Source organism: Musa acuminata, chromosome BXJ2-7 (genome assembly GCF_036884655.1).
Source record: "Musa acuminata AAA Group cultivar baxijiao chromosome BXJ2-7, Cavendish_Baxijiao_AAA, whole genome shotgun sequence".
Taxonomy (NCBI): domain Eukaryota; kingdom Viridiplantae; phylum Streptophyta; class Magnoliopsida; order Zingiberales; family Musaceae; genus Musa; species Musa acuminata.
Window position 1 is genome coordinate 15,340,030 of NC_088344.1, and position 18,555 is coordinate 15,358,584.

At 39.7% G+C, this 18,555-nt stretch overlaps 1 protein-coding gene across 2 annotated transcripts; it reads right to left on the reverse strand.

Moving 5' to 3' along the window:
• Nucleotides 1-565: 565 nt before the first annotated feature.
• On the reverse strand, nucleotides 566-16,136 carry LOC135617306 (altered inheritance rate of mitochondria protein 25-like). 2 transcript variants are annotated; one of them, XM_065117380.1, is made up of 12 exons: nucleotides 15,987-16,136; nucleotides 15,123-15,713; nucleotides 14,111-14,197; nucleotides 12,534-12,575; nucleotides 12,385-12,429; nucleotides 9,909-9,974; nucleotides 9,757-9,813; nucleotides 9,594-9,655; nucleotides 8,433-8,553; nucleotides 8,082-8,159; nucleotides 7,897-8,003; nucleotides 566-997 (listed from the first exon to the last, which is right to left on the reverse strand). In XM_065117380.1, exons 2-12 carry the CDS (start codon nucleotides 15,675-15,677, stop codon nucleotides 967-969), a joined length of 1,251 nt encoding a protein of 416 aa, XP_064973452.1. In that variant the 5' UTR covers nucleotides 15,678-15,713; nucleotides 15,987-16,136; the 3' UTR covers nucleotides 566-966. The 2 variants fall into 2 exon arrangements, with proteins under 2 accessions (XP_064973452.1, XP_064973453.1); XM_065117381.1 differs by lacking the exon at nucleotides 7,897-8,003 and having other exon boundaries at nucleotides 8,051-8,159.
• Nucleotides 16,137-18,555: the final 2,419 nt, after the last annotated feature.

Below are 18,555 nucleotides of genomic sequence, written 5' to 3' on the forward strand. Positions count from 1 at the left end.
TAAGTTACTTTAAATAATCAGCACATTATAGCTTGTTATTGTTATTATACTCTTTTAGGGCATTCTTGTCAGAGTTCCATCATCATTATACTGTTTAACCAAAATTATATATTTGAGAGTTTTTTAAGTTTTCATATTTGAAAATGTTCGAGTTTTACAAAGATATAAATTCTAAACTTAGATCTAAAGAGGTAAGTATGCAGCTCATACTTTTCAGTTTTCATACCATACCTACATTTCAGTAGAACGAGAACATTTTAGAAGTAGTCAAAGTAATATATTTCCTTAAAAGATTATATTATACAGAATTAAAAGACTAATACTGCAAGAACAAGTCCATCCATAAGATACCTTTATAAAGGATAGGCATAATAGGAAGATTGCGGGCTTTACAAGTCGTGCATCAACTTCAAAAGAACAGGTGCAGCTGAAAGGCATAATGAGGTGGTGATATCAAATGATCAACCTTCATGCAGCAAATACCAAGATCAGTTTCATCCTAAAGCCCAGCTGGCATCAAGTGATCTGTTATTAACAACTAGAATCAATCAAGATAACAATGGAATGATATCTGCTAAACCACAACGTTAATGGAGATCACTCTTCAATAGTATCAGGAAGAAAACCATTCTTTTTTATCCAACTTTAACTTGATCACTGGCTTATACTAATTTGGTGGATGGAGTTCTCCACAAGAGGGTAGAAGATACCAGCGTATGAAAGTATAAAAGGAAATATATATATATATATATATATATATATATATATATATATATATATATATATATATATCATCAAGAACATGATGTCTGAGTTTTCTTAATATCGGAGATCTCCAAAGATGCACCTATTCTTTTTTCAAAGAAAATGTGGGTTAGACGAGATAAGAGGGTCCACACCACAGGAGAGCAAAGTCACCACTTGGAACAATAATACGAAAGCAATCTCAGAAGGCCTTTAGATTTCCTATTCACCGGCAACGAGAATCGGAAGTCCCCTGGAGACGGGAATAATAGACAGTAGTTAGCATGATCACAATTATCAAAACAAGAACAAATCAAAACCACAATGCCAGTGACATCAGAATATGCTGTTTCAATGTGGCAGATGTAGGCATGCTAAGCCACATGATCTAAGATCTTCGCCAACTTTAAAGAGGAGAAAATTTGATGATACCTTACCCCAAAACGATGAAAGAAAATGCCATGGTTGACCAAAAAATGAACAAAGCCAAATCTGACACAATTCAGAAATTAAGATCGTTCAATTTTATTATGGCCTGTGGTTCAAACAGTATACTGGGTGCAATTTTAAGTCATATAAGTTCTAGAGATCTGAATGCAACTAATCGTATATTAAAATTTGGAAGAAATGTATGACTACGACCTGTCACTAGTTTTTCAATAAAAAATCTAAGTATGAACTGATAACATAAATATATGAAGCAATAACTTGTACAAAACTTCAGTGATGGACTCAAACATCTACATAACTCATGCTAGCAATAAATCAATAACCTCACGCCAAAAATAGAAAAGTAAAACCTTAAATCATTATTTTTTTCATAAATAATAATGCTATAATTTAGTTAGCTTACAAGACCCTCTACAAATGAGAAAAGGACCTGTGTACAAAAATATGTAAAGATCTTTCTTCAAAGACTATCTAAAGTAGCCACCTAGAAAAATATCAAAAGAACAGAATTAGACACGTCCCAACCTGGACCTCCAAAATGGCTCAGATTTGCATTCCATTTCAAGATACTCCAATTCACTTACGTCAAAAATACTTTTACAGTCATTGCATGCAACTCTATCCAATAACCTAGTGAGAAAATCTCTACATGGTACAATCTCTCTACTCCAAGTATCAAATATTCATCTTGTTTCTTCAAATTTGTATCGAGAATTAAGAGATCATAACAACAACAAAATCTAGAATCATGTTTCTGCCTTTATTATTTACCTCACATCCATGATTAGAACTTCCAAAATTTTGATGCTCTCACAAACGTGTAACCTTTTGCATCCACCTGAAGGAGAAGTTCCCCACTAACTAGTATTCCCTAGATGGTTGAGCTTAAACATAAACTTTGGTTTCATGAGATCACCTAGTTCTGCTTGAGAAACATAAAACTAATAGCATTAACAATATCTTTGATTGGTCGGGATTTTAATACTCTGTCATATACCCACAACATTTTCCAGAAAATCCTAACCTAGATTAATGACTATATACTTTTCTGAAAATATTATCTAGGAGAACACCAACCTGAACATTATTTTACTTTATTTTCTCATCATATATTAAATCTTTTTAAAGGAAATTGCCAAATTTATGTAGAAACACTAAAAATTTCCAAAACCAAGGCTGTGGCCCCACCTGAAAATGAAACTTCAAACCATGGAATGACTTGCTGCAATAAATACCAGCCATACAAGGTTGTATAAAACAAGACCAAGACAAGAACCACTAGATTTCAGGTTGTGAGAGCTTGATAAGCTAAATATGATCGATATTCTCCCTTATCTCTTCTGCAATGGCAATGCCTTCCTCTCTTTCTCACCAAGTTTTTACTCCTCTGTTCCTTAAGGACAATGGTCCCTCTCACTCCAATAACCCTTTCCATAATGTCATCAGCTGACAATCAATGACCTTGCAACATAAACATTATTTTGTTATTTTTCATTTTTTTATTTTTCCCAATTGATACCATCAAGTATAATGTAACATTACCCTTTCCATGGTTTTGTTGTTGTTGTTGTTATATAACAGAAAGTATTGTGCCCACAGCAACATATCAAACTAGTCCAAGCAGTGATCACTATAATTGATACCCAAGAAGAATATCCTTAAGCTAAACAACACTAATATTACTAGAATACAGCTTTGGAGCTAAGATGATTCCAAACAAGGTTCGCAATACCGTACCGTACCGGTGTTTCGACCTGAGCTCGGTACCGGTACGGTACAGTATACCGAGCTGTAACGGACAAACTTCTAAACAAGATGTTGGATGTAATGCTTATGTCTGTCCGTTGTCTTTTGGCATGTTCATGCCTTGTACAGAATGTAAAGGGGCGGCCGAAGGCTTAATAGTCCCATTTTAGTTGGGTTGGTGGCCTCTTTAGGCTTGTAAATAAAGGTTGTGTCATGTGGACACGTTCGAGAGCTTTTCGGTCTGTAATGGACCATTTTACCCTTTGTTGTGTAACTATTCAGAGCTTGTAAAGTCTGTTTGTAATTTGCATTGTCTATGAAGTGTTTTTCGGACATGTTTGCTTGTGGATCCCGATTGAGGCGTTCTCTTCAACCCGTTCTCTCTTTTGTTGGTCCTAAGGGACAATGGGAGGCTTCGGGGAGGCTGACCTTTGCGGACGGACGCGCGAGGGTGCCGCACGCCTTAGGCAAAACCAGCTAAGGTCGTGACAATATGGTATCAGAGCGGGACAAGCACTCATAGAAACACTTGACATGCAAACGTGGGGGACCTAGCGGGGCTGCGTTGAGGGCAGTCAGCACACGCGCGACCGTTTGAGGGAAAACGGGCATGGAGATGTAGGGAAAAGAGTCGCTCAGAGGAGCGGGCATCTGAGATTGGCATTCAGAGGAATGGCCAACCCTTCGCGCAAGAGGCACCACGAGAACAGGCAAGCTTGGAAGAATTTGGAGCGCACAAAGGTTGGGATGGCTGAGTTTGAGCTACGGCTCAACGTTGACAACTTTACTTGATGGTGCTCAAGGCAAGCGAGGCGCTTGGCAAAGGACGAGACCATGCAAAGTGGAATGAGTTGCTCAGCGACCGAAAGAGTTGTGCAAAGCTCACAGAGGTGAGGGGAATTGCTAACTCGAAGAATTCGGTACTCATGCATGGGCTTGTATGCGGACGATGGATTGTTCGTGGCCATCCCAAGGCGGTCGAGACTCGTCGCCATGGAGCATTGAAACTTTCTCTTCGACATGCGAAGGATACGTCCGGAGGAGGCTGAAGTGTGCAACGAGTTCAGCATGTTGCTAGGCCTTGAGGGGTGCAGCGGTGGCTGTATTGACGTGGAGGCGCAATCTAGCAAGTGCGTTTGCAAGAGGCAGAACAATGCACAGTTTGTTCAGCAGATCGGAGTAGTCCAAGGGGATGGTGGTCTCCGAAACGAAGAGAGATGTTGCTCCAACGGGATAGTTATCCAGGAGGGATAAGTCTCAGCTCTCCAGAGGGAGAATCATGTGAGACGGACTTCACATGTTGAGGAGGAGTACCTCACAAACAACAACTCCATGAAGCTCGATGGACTGAGCAAGCGGCGAGGAGTCGTCGCATGATCTCGCTTGAGAGAATGCATTGGTGGATGCATTGCGAGATCAAGTGGGGGAGCGACCCAAAGCAACTCAAATGGAGGCACACTTGGAGTCGATATGGAGATCGGACTCAAGGGAGGGCTGACCCGTGGAATGGTGGGCGCGAGGGCCACCATCGACTCAATGCAAAAACGAGGAGCGGAGCAACTTGGGTGTAACTTGGCGAAGTACCCAAGCCGCATGAAGGGAGCCAGCATAGAAGTTGGAACATGGAGCAGAGGCACAGCGCTTTCCCTAGACAGAGGTCAAGGACATGAACTCTTGCAGAGGCAGGAGTAGAATCATGCTGTTCCCTGGGTCCTTCATTCTGACAGAGCGGACTCATCTTGCATGGTGCCAAAGACGAAGGGAGCTTCGGGGCACATGCACCTTATCTCGGAGGAGCATTCGATGGAGGAACTAAGGCGACTCAATTTGCGGAGGCGAAGTTGGGTACAGAAGGCCTTAGCACGGGGCAAGAGGACGCAGAGGCGGGTACTCTTGAAGAATATGCCACAGTGTTGCCATTTGAGTTGCTATGAAGGAAGCAGTGCGCAGCGGAGATTGTGCTGGTAGGGGCAGAGGCCCAGGATCCAGGCAATGGTGCACAAATTACAGTGAAGTCGGTGGACTTCGGGAGCTACTAGGCGACGGACTGTCCTAGAGCGGTGCTTCATCTAGGTGTGACCCAAGAGTGGGTGGATGAAGGTCGATTGCCAAAGGAGCGAACAAAATCGAAGGTGGAGGAGACCCTGCGATGTATTGGCAGAGGCCACACATGGAGGGTTCACAATTCGAGTTTATTCCACAAGGATCAGAATGCAATGGAGATGTCACCAGGAGGCGACATGGTGCAGCGGATCGTGGTGGAACAGTTCGTGGCAATGCGACACACACGACAAAGTCCCGTGAGGGATGAGATCATATGGAGGTATGATCGGGAGCTACTGGGAGCTCCGCTTTGGTGAACAACACGACGGCAAGAAGGGCTATGGATTCAAGGAGTGAAGGCCATGGTACCGCAGAGGCGGGTCTTCCGGGCGTGCACCGAATTTTGCATCGGATGAAAACCTTGGTCATCAGCATATGGGGGCTGGGTTCCACCAAGGGAAGAGTTCGAATGCAAGTACCAGTGAGTCCCATGAGAGGGACTTGATCATGCAGAGGTATGATCGAAGCAGTTGGAGAGTTGGACTGCTCCAGAGCTCATATTCGCTTAAGGGAGCCCGACAAGTCGGAGGACAAGGTCGAGTAAGCGAACGTTGCTACCAAGGAAGCTAAGGAGAACAGAATCGGTGCAAACCCTAAAATGTGATGGCAGAGGCCATGCATGGGAGTTGCAGTCTGTCTTTCCATCGACCAAACAGACTGCTTGGAGAACACAGAGGTGTTGAAGCAGGAGGTCGAAAGGGGCGAGGAAGCGACGATGAGTCCAGAGGGACTTAGCTACCCAAAATCAAGCATCAGTTAGAATGGAGGTGGACTCAGAGGAGTGCCACGGAGACATCTCTACTGATTGTGAAGGAAAGGGATACAGAGGCGAAGCGAGGGATAGTAGGGCCATGGGCATGGCAGCGCCATGGTACCGCAGAGGCGGGACTTCCGTGCAAGTCATTGATCCCTTGCTCTCACGGAGGGAGAGCGCTTGGTCGTGAAAGGGGCCGAGGAGGTGGAGCATGCAGAGGCAATCTCCAAGTACCGAGACAAGGCTGAAGGGCAGAGGCCAAGAAACTTCGTAAGACCGGTGTCAACAAGTTTCTCATCAAGATAGCCGTAAGTGAAGGACTTCGGGTCATGCAAGAGTGCACGACCAAGGAACGAAGCAGGCAGTACGCGGTGCTGTACCTTTGCTACTCAGTGGAGTAGGCGGCAGGGTTGATGGAGAAGACGGTACAATCCCAGAGGCGACCTCATCTATCAGAGAATTACTCCAAGTTGGGGTGAAAACTTCCTGCATTCCAGAAGTTCAATGGCATTGAGAAGGTGAATCACAGTAGCTAACTCAACGCAAGGAGTGCAAACACTTCAAGTGCTTCAGAAGTGTGAGCAAAGAGCAGGCGAAGGCCAGTAACCAGCTCGATGCATGAAGTACAACCTCGAGGAGGCGGGCGAAGTCAAGTAACCTTTGCCTTCTCAACTCTTAAGAGAATGGGCGAAACCGAGTACCCCAGTTCTCTTATCTATCCGGCAGAGGAGCTCTGCACAAGTTCAAAGACACTTCGAAGATAATGGAAGACAATAGTTGTCAAATCCTCACCAACGGTGATCAGTGCTACTGAGAGTAGATTGTCCGCTTCATTTCCCAACGAAATGCCAATCGAAAGCGGAAGTGATGCGAACCTACTTGGATGTGACAACTAACTGAAAGAAGAGTCAATGAGCAGATTTTGTGGAGGAAGGACCCAAAACTTCAGAAGTTTGCGAGGCGATGCTCGTTAAAGCTCCAACAAGCATCCACCCAGTTCAAGCAGCATGTGGAAATTTTGAGAAACTGGCGCAGTAAGAATGGTCTTTTCCTTCATTTGGTGGATCCGCAGGAATCAACGAGGATCAATACAACTCAGCCAACCCCACACCAGAGTCAGAGTCATTGGCGAGTTGAAGCAGCATGGCGGATCAAAGGTTCGACTACTCAGAAACAGCAGCGGAGAGCAGCTGGGAGCCAGGAGGCGCATTGCAGCTGGAGCGGAAGATTGAAGACTCAACAAAGGCGAAGAGTTGCAGTGTTAACAAAGGCTTCGACGAGGACGTCGAAGGGATAAGTGGGGGAGAATGTAACGGACAAACTTCTAAACAAGATGTTGGATGTAATGCTTATGTCTGTCCGTTGTCTTTTGGCATGTTCATGCCTTGTACAGAATGTAAAGGGGCGGCCGAAGGCTTAATAGTCCCATTTTAGTTGGGTTGGTGGCCTCTTTAGGCTTGTAAATAAAGGTTGTGTCATGTGGACACGTTCGAGAGCTTTTCGGTCTGTAATGGACCATTTTACCCTTTGTTGTGCAACTATTCAGAGCTTGTAAAGTCTGTTTGTAATTTGCATTGTCTATGAAGTGTTTTTCGGACATGTTTGCTTGTGGATCCCGATTGAGGCGTTCTCTTCAACCCGTTCTCTCTTTTGTTGGTCCTAAGGGACAATGGGAGGCTTCGGGGAGGCTGACCTTTGCGGACGGACGCGCGAGGGTGCCGCACGCCTTAGGCAAAACCAGCTAAGGTCGTGACAGAGCGGTACACCCAGGTGTACCGAGCGGTATACTCAGGTGTGCCGAGTACTGTAGCTCTGCTACAGTGCTATAGTGCACTGCTACAGTGATACAGTGCACTCGGACCGGTACGTACCGCCCGTACAGTCTATTGTTACATTTCCATCAAAAGAACTTCTACCCAAACAGACTGGTGACCAATTGCAAAGCAATTGTCATCAATCCAGTAAAACCAAATTAGAAAAACTATTAATAAATGTAGTAATTCCAAAGAGAATGAATATCTCAACAAAGATTTGGAACAACTTTATGTTTCATACATCATAAATAGTGAGTTAAAAGACAGGTGAAATAGTAATCTAACCAGCCTCTACTCCTGGAGAAATAGTCGTTATCCAGAGAAACAGCAAGAGCGACAGCCACCGCTCTTTCAGAAAGAGTAAGTGGGCGAGCAACTTCTAACTCTTGAATCTGAAATGCAAAGCATAGGTCACAGACAATCCAACAAAAAGCTATACCTGTTTATAAACAATCATAATTTTCAGTAACCCCTGAAGCAGGCTCAGTTATAGGAAGTGAATTAGAGTCCCCAAATCGAATCACATATTGACCAGCATCGGTGAAGAGCTGCAGAACAATAAAATACAAAAATCAATGTCCCTTGACTTACTCTTTACAAATAGATATATTCATTCACAATATGTTTAAAACTGTGGATTTCCAATACTTGAAGTCTGATGTAATAGAGTCCAAGAATTGTATGCTGTGAACAAAAAAGTAAACTTATCCCACCTTATCTCCTATTCTCCCACTCATCAAAAAAGATATTAAAGATTTGAAAATCCAACAAGTGAAGAAAAAATAAATTATGAAAACAGAAGATCAAGTGAAGATGACTACCTCAAAACCAATACCCCTCCAATCACGATCAATTTGAGCCAGTACATTGTCATCTTCATCCTTTAAAGTAAATGTCCAATTCCAGAAGCCAGGATTTTCAACCACAGCAAATTGTGTGTTTCTAAAATTCCACAATAACAATAACATTTTCAGTCCAGCATTTAGCCAAATATTGAGTTTAAAATTCCCAAAAATTGTTGAACAAGACAACACAATGTCTGCAAACACCAGATGTTTGACAACTTTTACTGGATTCCTACTTAATTTACTGTTTCAGTTTTAATTATTTAGTTTTCCGAAAAGTCCAAAAATGGTTCAGAAAAAATATTTTTTGTGCATCCAGATTTAGACATGCATTGCATGCTTGGGCAGCTACTTCAGTGTATAGTTTGTGATATAAGTTAATTCCAATACCATAACCTAATTTGTATTGATATAGTAAAAAGACCAATCAGGTTTGACCCAATTTCTCAGCCTTATAATTTGACATAGCAAGAGTAGATGAAACTCAACTTGAGTTGGCCAATGTCAGCAGATAATAACTGATTTGAAAAAGAAGCGGCGCAGGAGAGGATGAAGATCAGAGAAGTAAAGATAGAAAATTAACAAAAATAAAATTGCAAATATGAGAGAGGAGATGTTGCGATGTTGAATTTGATAGTTGTTGCAACTGTCACATTTATCGTCTACCACCAGTATTTTACTGTTCAGCAGTATTTGACCACAACTATTGCAATGTTCAATGTTCATTGTCCACCACTGCTTAAGACAGAAAAAGATATAAAGGGAGAAAATAGATAAATAGAGTTAACTTTTACTGTCTCAAGTAAATAAGGATGCCACCACAAAATTTGAAATTGAGGTAACTATTACACTATTAGGACACCTTAAGTCCTCAATGTTTCCATCATACTAAAACATTTCACCTGGACCTGTATTTCCAATGGCATACTTTGAGTTAATCATGAGGTGATCTTTTCATTCCAAGGTTAGTTCATGTTAACATGATGTATAATATGATATCCAAGAAACATCACTACTGGAGTTTTCATATAATAATTTGGGCCCATATTTTTGGGCTCACACTGGACAAAGAAGAAAGGAAATACTGATACGAAACTTTATCCATATACATGAAGAACAAGATAAAATTAAAATTACCCCAAGTATAAATCATAGATTCTCCGCCAAAGATGCCAACGTCTATGGACAACACCCACTTCCTAAACAAGGAAAAAAGATTGAGACCATTTAAAAATGTTTAATCATACAAAATGAAGAAAACAGTTTAGAAGCGACATGCCACTAAACATAATTTACTTACCTTACCATCTATTTCTGCATATATTGTGCTATTTATCCACCAAAATGGCCTGCGAACCTAAACATAAATTACATATAGTTTGGATGTGCACTGCAATATACTACATTTTATATAACTTGAAATTTCTAGAAGATTTAATAGTAGTTTCATACTCTAAATATTTCATTGCCCATGGCATCAAATATATAAGCAACAAATGGACGTCTTCCACGGAGTAGCTGCAAGGCACATAAAAAATGACATGATGCTTCAGCAACTATACCAAAATGATGAATGACTTACATTCGATCAGTGTATTGTGAGCATCAGAATCACGTAAAATAATCATCATAAACAACAACAATGTGGAAGTCCATTTACGTGAGTTTAGACAAAGTTTAAGAATACCAAGCATAGAAACATGCAGAAAACTATAACTATTCAAGGAAATTGAGGATTATAGATTTCAGAGATGCCCATCATGACAACAGCTTTAGCAACTGACAAATACAAAAAAAGACAAAGATAACCTCAAACAGCATTAGTGCATAAAAGTATATTCAATCAAATTAAGCATACTAAAACTATGAAACAATGATTTGTTTGGTAATGAAAAATACAAGTCAGAGATATGCTGCAAATTATTTTAAAATGATGAAGGATAACAGGACTTATATATCATTTGCTTATAGCACATAACAGATTCAAATACCAATCTGATACTGATACTTATTAGCAGTCACAACAGTCCAAAAAAGGAATACCAATGGAAAAAATCATACTAAACTTCTCAAAAGGATGCTTAGTTTGGTAATAGAAAATGTAGATCATGTGTATACTGCAAACCATTTTAAGGTGACCAATGATAACCAGATTTATCATATAATTATAGCATACACCATTGATTCTCAGTACTAAATTGAGATTTTAATCTTTGATCAAGTAACCAATATGTATAAGTAAGAGACAATCATAGTGGTTGGACAATGGAGAAGAGGGTAGGCATGATAATGATGAAAGATGGAAAGGGCATTTTGAAAAAGGGAGTGCCTGGTAAAAACTTGGCACTATCTCTATTTCTGGAACACATGGCTTCAATCAAAAAGGCAATTTGTCGTTCGTGAATCCAGAATCAGATGTGTGAAAGTTCTCTAATTTTGAAACACTTACCACTTTATATAGTAATCAATGACTACACTGATCCTCACACTTAATATGTCTCCTACAAGGGATAGGCTAGAGGAAACATATAGTAGAAAGGCCACTAGGACTCATAAATGTAACTAATCATCAAACCTACAACCAAAAGATATAGAGATGTTGTGCTCAACATCTAAGGTGGGTTCACTTGTGTAATTGAAAATGAAATTGCAATGCCACTCCTTTGCTCCACCATGCTCCCCCTTATCTTTTTCACCCATGTCAAATAAGATTTTTCAGCCTCTGGCAATTCCTAGCCTTAGACAAGATCTTTTAAATTCTTTAACGAAGCACCTGTGAAGCACTGAATACGTTGGTATTCAAACCACGCATAGACATCATACATGAATTTTAAATAACCACCATGAATTTTGAGCATAACTAGTTCAAAACACCCTCCAACAGAATTGTACAAGCATCTATATTTTGCATCACAACAAATAGGTTAGAACATAAACTACATTATTGTTATCTGAAAAGATTAAATAGAATGGCTCATCAGAATCCAATTATGCCTATTAAGTGAGTCTAGACAAAGAAGTGTGTGCCACAAGAAATTGATGTAAATATTTTTAATTAAAAGTAAATAAAAAAGGACGTACCTAGTGCATGCAAGGAAGGTCAATGTTCGCCAAGACACTTTAATTAGAAGCAAATAGCATTTTTAAATTTGAACACCAAGACAAAATTACACTTATAGTAGATTGGTCACAAAAAAATAGCAATGTTATTTTGAAATTTAAAAAAAAAGGAAACAATGCAATCTAGTATTGATATTATGCATTACCACTTTAATTGCAAGAGTTGCAACAATGGCAACTATAGAGTGAAGAACCAAGCAAACCAATTGCACAAATTTTGGAAAAAGATATGATAGCTGGACATTCTCATACTTATGATGCAATCTAACACTCTATATCCTCATGACAAAAGCTGAAAACTTGATAAATAGAGTAGTCACATGACCATACAGAGTCATAGATTTCACTAATTTTCAACTGAAGATGGTGGCAAGTGAACTTAGTTTAGGTATTATTAGTGGTTCCTATTTAAAAGATCATGTATCAGACAGATAATAATAACAAAAAGCTTTGCACTTGAAGAGAAAAGCAAGGTACATGGAACACAAAGCAAACGAAGGCTTTCTTCTATTTCTTCCACCCACTCGTAACAACTAAATATATAAAATTATACTAAAATCTAAAAATGTTAAATGAACTTATAAACAACTATAAAATATATGACAAAAATTTACATGATTTATATGAGAATTCCAATACAAAAACAAGGAATGATTACTCTTTGTTTGTATACAAAAGATGATGAGGCACAGTGAGTTAAGGTCTAAAAATCAAATAAATTGTAAATCTTATCTACTAAAATAAAACCACTTCAATTACACAAGAATTAAAATATGTTAGTGAAAACAACAGTTCGGAGATCGCGCACCTGCCTAAAGATAACATTACTACTCTCCCGAATGAAACCCACAGGCTGAAGGAGAAAAAAAATCCATTAATGATACTTTTGAGGCCAAACAGGAACAACCCACAAAATTTAGTTTAGATGGAGCCTGACAAATAACTTTAGTTACATACTAATTGGGGATAACAAGCATCCACTATCACATAGCGGTTCTCCTGCAAAACAACAAGACAAATAAATATGTATAAGTTCTGAAGAAATAACAATTGTTGAGCTGTGATCATGTGCCTAAAATCATTGGGCTTACAAAAAATTTCTGTTCATGCCAAACAAAATATTTCATTTTGATCCATTGCAGAGAACCACAAAAAAAGAGAAGTCTCAGGTTTAGAGCAGCAGCAGGTGGTATCAGTGCATTAGCAGTTATATAAAAGTTTTGACATTTTGTCTGCTGAAAAAAAAAATTTCAGATCAAAAAGGCAAAAGAGATTTTATATTCATTCTTGTTATAAAATCCACTCTCATATATACTCTTACATTTTAATTAAAAGAAATGATACAAGATTTAGTAAATGAGGGTAATATAATAATTCAATTTCCTACTCTCTCCCTCTCTCTTGTTTAAAGGTAAGGGGGAATATTTGTAGTATTTTAAGTTTCCAATGTAATGGATGCATATGTTACAGTCTTTGTACATTTTGTTAGTTTTATTTCAAGTAATAAGCTTTCTACACAACATCTTCATATGTATTTCCACATCACTTACCAAGATTGTCCAAAAGGAAAAAAAATGAAATATGACTTGGGAAGATGTGCTTGATCAACAATGTTATCCAAGTAAAGGAACCAATCCTACCCAACGATCTTTCGGATAAGAAAAAAAATATATCATGAAGCAAGAATAGAATGTGAACAGTTCTCCAAACATGGCCAATGGGCTGTCATTTGATTACATTTTGATCTTATAAATTAGAGATTCATTGTCTAGCTTTCCTTTTTCCTTGTATTTGGTGAAAGGCAAGAAGGGTTGTAATCAAGAATGTGACTGAATAAAAATCTGACTTTTCCCACATTTTGCATCAGTAGTGTGGCCATCTTTTTCTCATTTGTGTGATTCCATCACATGTACATGTGAATCTGGTGCAAGACAAAAACCCATAAGTTTGATCCTTAGGAACTAGAGTGAATCAGATATTATCTTCTCCCTCTTTTCTCTTTTAAGATTATCAAATCCATAAATAAAATAAATATTTTCTTTGTTCTTCTAGTCCTCCATCCTCTTGATCTACATCATATACCTTATTAACCTTGCATTTTTTATGCATATTATTTTGATACATAATTAACAGAAAATTTGCAGTAGCATCCAGGTTCCCTCATGTTCAAACATAGTTAACATCTCCATCTTTAAACAAGAAAGCAATCAAGTGGATACCTTCTAGGCTTAATTGATTTGAAGGGAGGACCTGAGTTTCAAATGATATGTTGCAGTGAAAAAGGCTGTAAGCTTGAGAGGTCTCTGGTAATGATAACTAGTCTTTCCAGAGATAATATCAAGAGTATATAGCACTGATTATTTGCATAAACTGTCATATGAACATCTAATTGATTCACAAGCATGAAGAGAATCAGCAGAAATAACACAGCCTTATAAAATATGCAAAACTTACTATAATTATTGCGACATATATACACTACATTATCATTTCCATGCTTAACAGCATCATTAATTATGAAAGAAAACAGTTACCTGTTCGAAAGCAAACATAATATTTGCCCACTCTATGTCTCTGGTAATAAGCAAATTGGCTCTGGAAAGAAGAGGAGCAAGTCTGACCTAGAAAGATGGAAGCCAAAGGAACAAATCATTATCAAGAGCCAGGTCATGCAAATCCAGCCTGAAAATATCACATACAACACACCAAAGAAACAAAGAAAAGGAAACAAAAAAGTTCTAGATCTTATGCAAAGAATGGTTGGAAGACAAAACATTACATGCTCAACAAAAACCAAAGTCATTCCTATCAATTTGAATCTAGGTGGATCTCATATGCCACCGGTAGCATGTAAAAAAGATGATGATCAACCAGATGTCCCAGTGAGATAACCAGAACCTAAAGCATAGTGCAAATACTCCTGACTCCTGATTGGCAATGTATGCTTAACATGTACTCTAAAGTTACAATTACAAGCACTTCCCAAGTTATAAGACAGAACTTTCAGATCTTGCAAGTGCTGACCTAATGAAAGGTACTTTGATTTTGTCAATTAGTTCAGAAACCTCCAACCTAACAAAGCTGGTTTTCAAAATCTTTTCAAAGGTATCATTTCTTATGGATCAGAAATCCGTTCAGTGGCAACTAACTAACTTTTTGCTTGACTCAGCCTACTCATTCAACCAAGACCTAGATGTAATATCTTAATTACGTAAGACTAACAAGGACATGTGATATGCCTAGATGACCAATAACATAAATTTTCCCTACATGAAACTATGAGGCAAGTAGTGCATACAATGTTATCTTAAACTATATAAAACAATGAAGAAAAATCATCAAAAAATACCCCATTTGAAAAAAAAAAATTGGTTTTTACTATGCATTATGCATGCTCTGTTGTGCTTAGAACATGCATGCTTCAAAGAAGAACTTAATAATAAAAAAAAAAATCTGTGAACTGCCAGATGTGAGATGAAACAACATCACGAACCAAATCGGAGAACTCAGCAAGATAAAAAGAATAAATTGTGCACAAGAACTCACGTCTTCAGGAGAACCAGGGGACAATAGATCACCATCATATTGACTGATCGGCGGTTGTTGCATGGTTTCCTTGATACCAGAATCTTGGCCAGCCAGAACTGGTTTTCTTAAGACTGACTTCAGAAATGGAAGCTGAGAAGAAAAGGTGTCAAATAAACTACCCCTATCTTGAACGCGTGGAGCAGGCTGCCTCTTTCTAATTCCCCTTCTTCTTACTTCCATGTTTCGTTTCTCTTCAACCCAAAGTCGTGCTAACCAATCCCTGCTTAGAGTTCGTTTTTTGCCAGCAGAATCTGAAAACCCTCGACAGCCAATTAGGCGACCATGCAGCACAGTTTGTGGTCTTTTAATGTCGAACTGTGAGTTGGATGCATTCGCCAGCACATTTGCACTTCCTGAGCCAAACCGCTGTAAGAGTGCAGTAACACTGTATCTTGTGTGATGCAGCTTCCCGTTCATTATTTCCTGAGGAGCCCGGTCGGTTAACGAGCCAAAAGGAGTGATCCCACCGGTAAACTTGATGGGAGATGCAAGCCATTTCTTCAACCACCACATCTGAGCTTTTGAGATTAATGCGGATGTTTCAGGAGCCTTCAAATGGACCAACAATTACGCCAGTTATTCAAAAGCCATCAGTTTGTCGAATGTATTCATTCAGGAACGAGGCATAATCGACAACAAACCGAAGGGAGAGCCGAGAAAAGAACATCGGATCAATGTTTTGAGCCGATTTCGATCTAGGACAGCGAGCGCGGCGACGAAAGGTTTCGGCAGGCGGCCGGGAGAGGGGGAAGAGGGGCAAGCAGGGAAAATAAAGAAGAGGAGAAGAAAGAGGGGGAGGAGGAGGAGGAGGAGGAGATTCACCTTCCACCGTCGACAGATGCTGCCAGCGCCGCCTGTAGCCTCTGGTCGCCGATGGGAGAGACGAGGGGGACCGACGGTGGACTCCGCCAGGAGGAGGGTTCGAGTGTAATTGGCGACTTTGGTGGAAGAGCTTTTGAAGCCGGGCGTCTAATAGAGCTAATGTCATTGCACTCAGTTACTTTCGATCGCTATATTTTTAAAAACTATATTAATTTAATATTTAATCTTATTTTTCGTTGATTTTGTTAATTAAAATACCACACATGCCACGCAGAAAATAATACTAAAACAGAATTAAAATGATAATTTCATAATATTATTCTCATCGAGATTTTTTTTTTATATAACTTTATCGAAAACAGCAGTCAAGAAATCAGCACTTTTTTTCTTTCCATTTTTCAATAAAACTTCTAAAGACAAAAAAAAGAGACGAAATAATTGAATAGTATTCCCAACAAAATCTCTCTCTTATTTTTTCATTGATAAAAATAATATTATAAAATTATATTTTTAATATTATTTTTGGTAACAATACATACAATATTTCCATCGATAAAATCGATAACTAATTAGTTAGTCCTGATAAAAAGAATAGAAGATAAGAATAATATAATTGAATAAGCTTTATCGTAGAAATGAAATAGCTTTAGGAATATATTAACATGTTCCCTCTCCTATTTATACAGATTAGAAGGAAGGATTGAATAAATCTTATCTTCTATCAAGTTGGAGAAATTTTATCTTCTATCATGCCCCCACAAGATAGTGCTCCTGATAAGGGATCGATGCAAAGAATGGTTTAAAGCGAGAGGCTTCGTGAGTAGGGCAAGAGCATATTGCTGTTGTTGCTACGATTGTTGTTGCTGTGAGGGCACAAGCGTTCCCTTCGTTCTCCTTACGTCCGCCCTTCGTTCTCCTTAAGTCCATCGACTATTGGTAGATCAGCGAAGACTACCGCGGTGAGGAAGATGAGGATTGGCCGTGGAGCCTCTCAGGAATGTGACTACAGCGACGTTGGTCTAATATCATGGTAGAAATAATAGAAGATAAGAACAATAATTGAAGAAGCTTTATTGAAGAAGAAATGAAGAAGCTTTATTGAAATAGCTTTAGCTTGAATATATTAACATGTTCCCTCTCCTATTTATACAGATTAGGAGGAAGGATTTCCCTCAACAGAATAAACAGAATAGAGAGATTTCCTCATATAGTTGGGAAAATCTTATCTTCTATCATGCCCCCCCGCAAGATGGTGCTCCTGATAAGGATACTAATCTTGGATCGATGCAAAGAATGGTTTAAAGCGAGAGGCTTCGTGAGTAGAGCAAGAGCAGATCGCTATTGTTGCTGCGATTGCTATTGCTGTGAGGGCACAGGCATTCCCTTCATTCTCCTTACGTCCTGTCACGGACTTAATTGGTTTTGCATAAGTCGTGCGGCACCCTTGCGTGTCCGTCCGCAAAGGTGAGCCTCCCCGAAGCCTCCCATTGTCCCTTAGGACCAACAAAAGAGAGAACGGGTTCGAGAGAACGCCTCAATCGGGATCCACAAACAAACATCTCCGAAAAACACTTCATAGACAATGCAAATTACAAACAGACTTTACAAGCTCTGAACTGTTGCACAACAAAGGGTAAAATGATCCATTACAGATCAAAAATCTCTCGCATGTGTCCACATGACACAACCTTTATTTATAAGCCTAAAGAGGCCACCAACCCAACTAAAATGGGACCATTAAGCCTTCGGCCGCCCCTCTACATGCTGTACAAGGCATGAACATGCCAAAAAACACGGACATACATAAGCATTACATCAAACATCCTGTTTAGAAGTTTGTCCGTGACATTCTCCCCCACTTATTCCTTCGACGTCCTCGTTGAAGCCTTTGTCGACAATGCAACTCCTCACCTTTGCCAAGTCTTCAATCTTCTGCTCCAGCTACAATGCGCCTCTTGGCTCCTAGCTGCTCTCCGCTGCTGTTTTTGAGTAGTCGAACCTTTGATCCGCCATGCTGCTTCAACTCACCAATGACTCTGACTCTGGTGTGGGGTTGGCTGAGTTGTGTTGATCCTTGTTGATTCCTGCGGATCCACCAGATGAAGGAAAAGACCATCCTTACTGCGCCAGTCTCTCAAATGCCTCATGCTATTTGAACTGGGTGGATGCTTGTTGGAGCTTTTAACGAGCATCGTCTCGCAAACTTCTGAAGTTTTGGGTCCTTCCTCCACAAAATTTGCTCATTGACTCTTCTTTCACTTAGTTGTCACATCCAAGTAGGTTCGCATCACTTCCGCTTTCGATTGGCATTTCGTTGGGAAATGAAGCGGACAATCTACTCTCAGTAGCCCTGATTACCGTTGGTGAGGATTTGACAACTATTGTCTTCCATTATCTTCGAAGGGTCTTTGAACTTGTGTAGAGCTCCTCTGCTGGATAGATAAAAGAATTAGGGTACTCGGTTTCGCCCATTCTCTTAAGAGTTGAGAAGGCAAAGGTTACTTGACTTCATCCGCCTCCTCGAGGTTGTACTCCATGCATCGAGCTGGTTATTAGCCTTCGCCTGCTC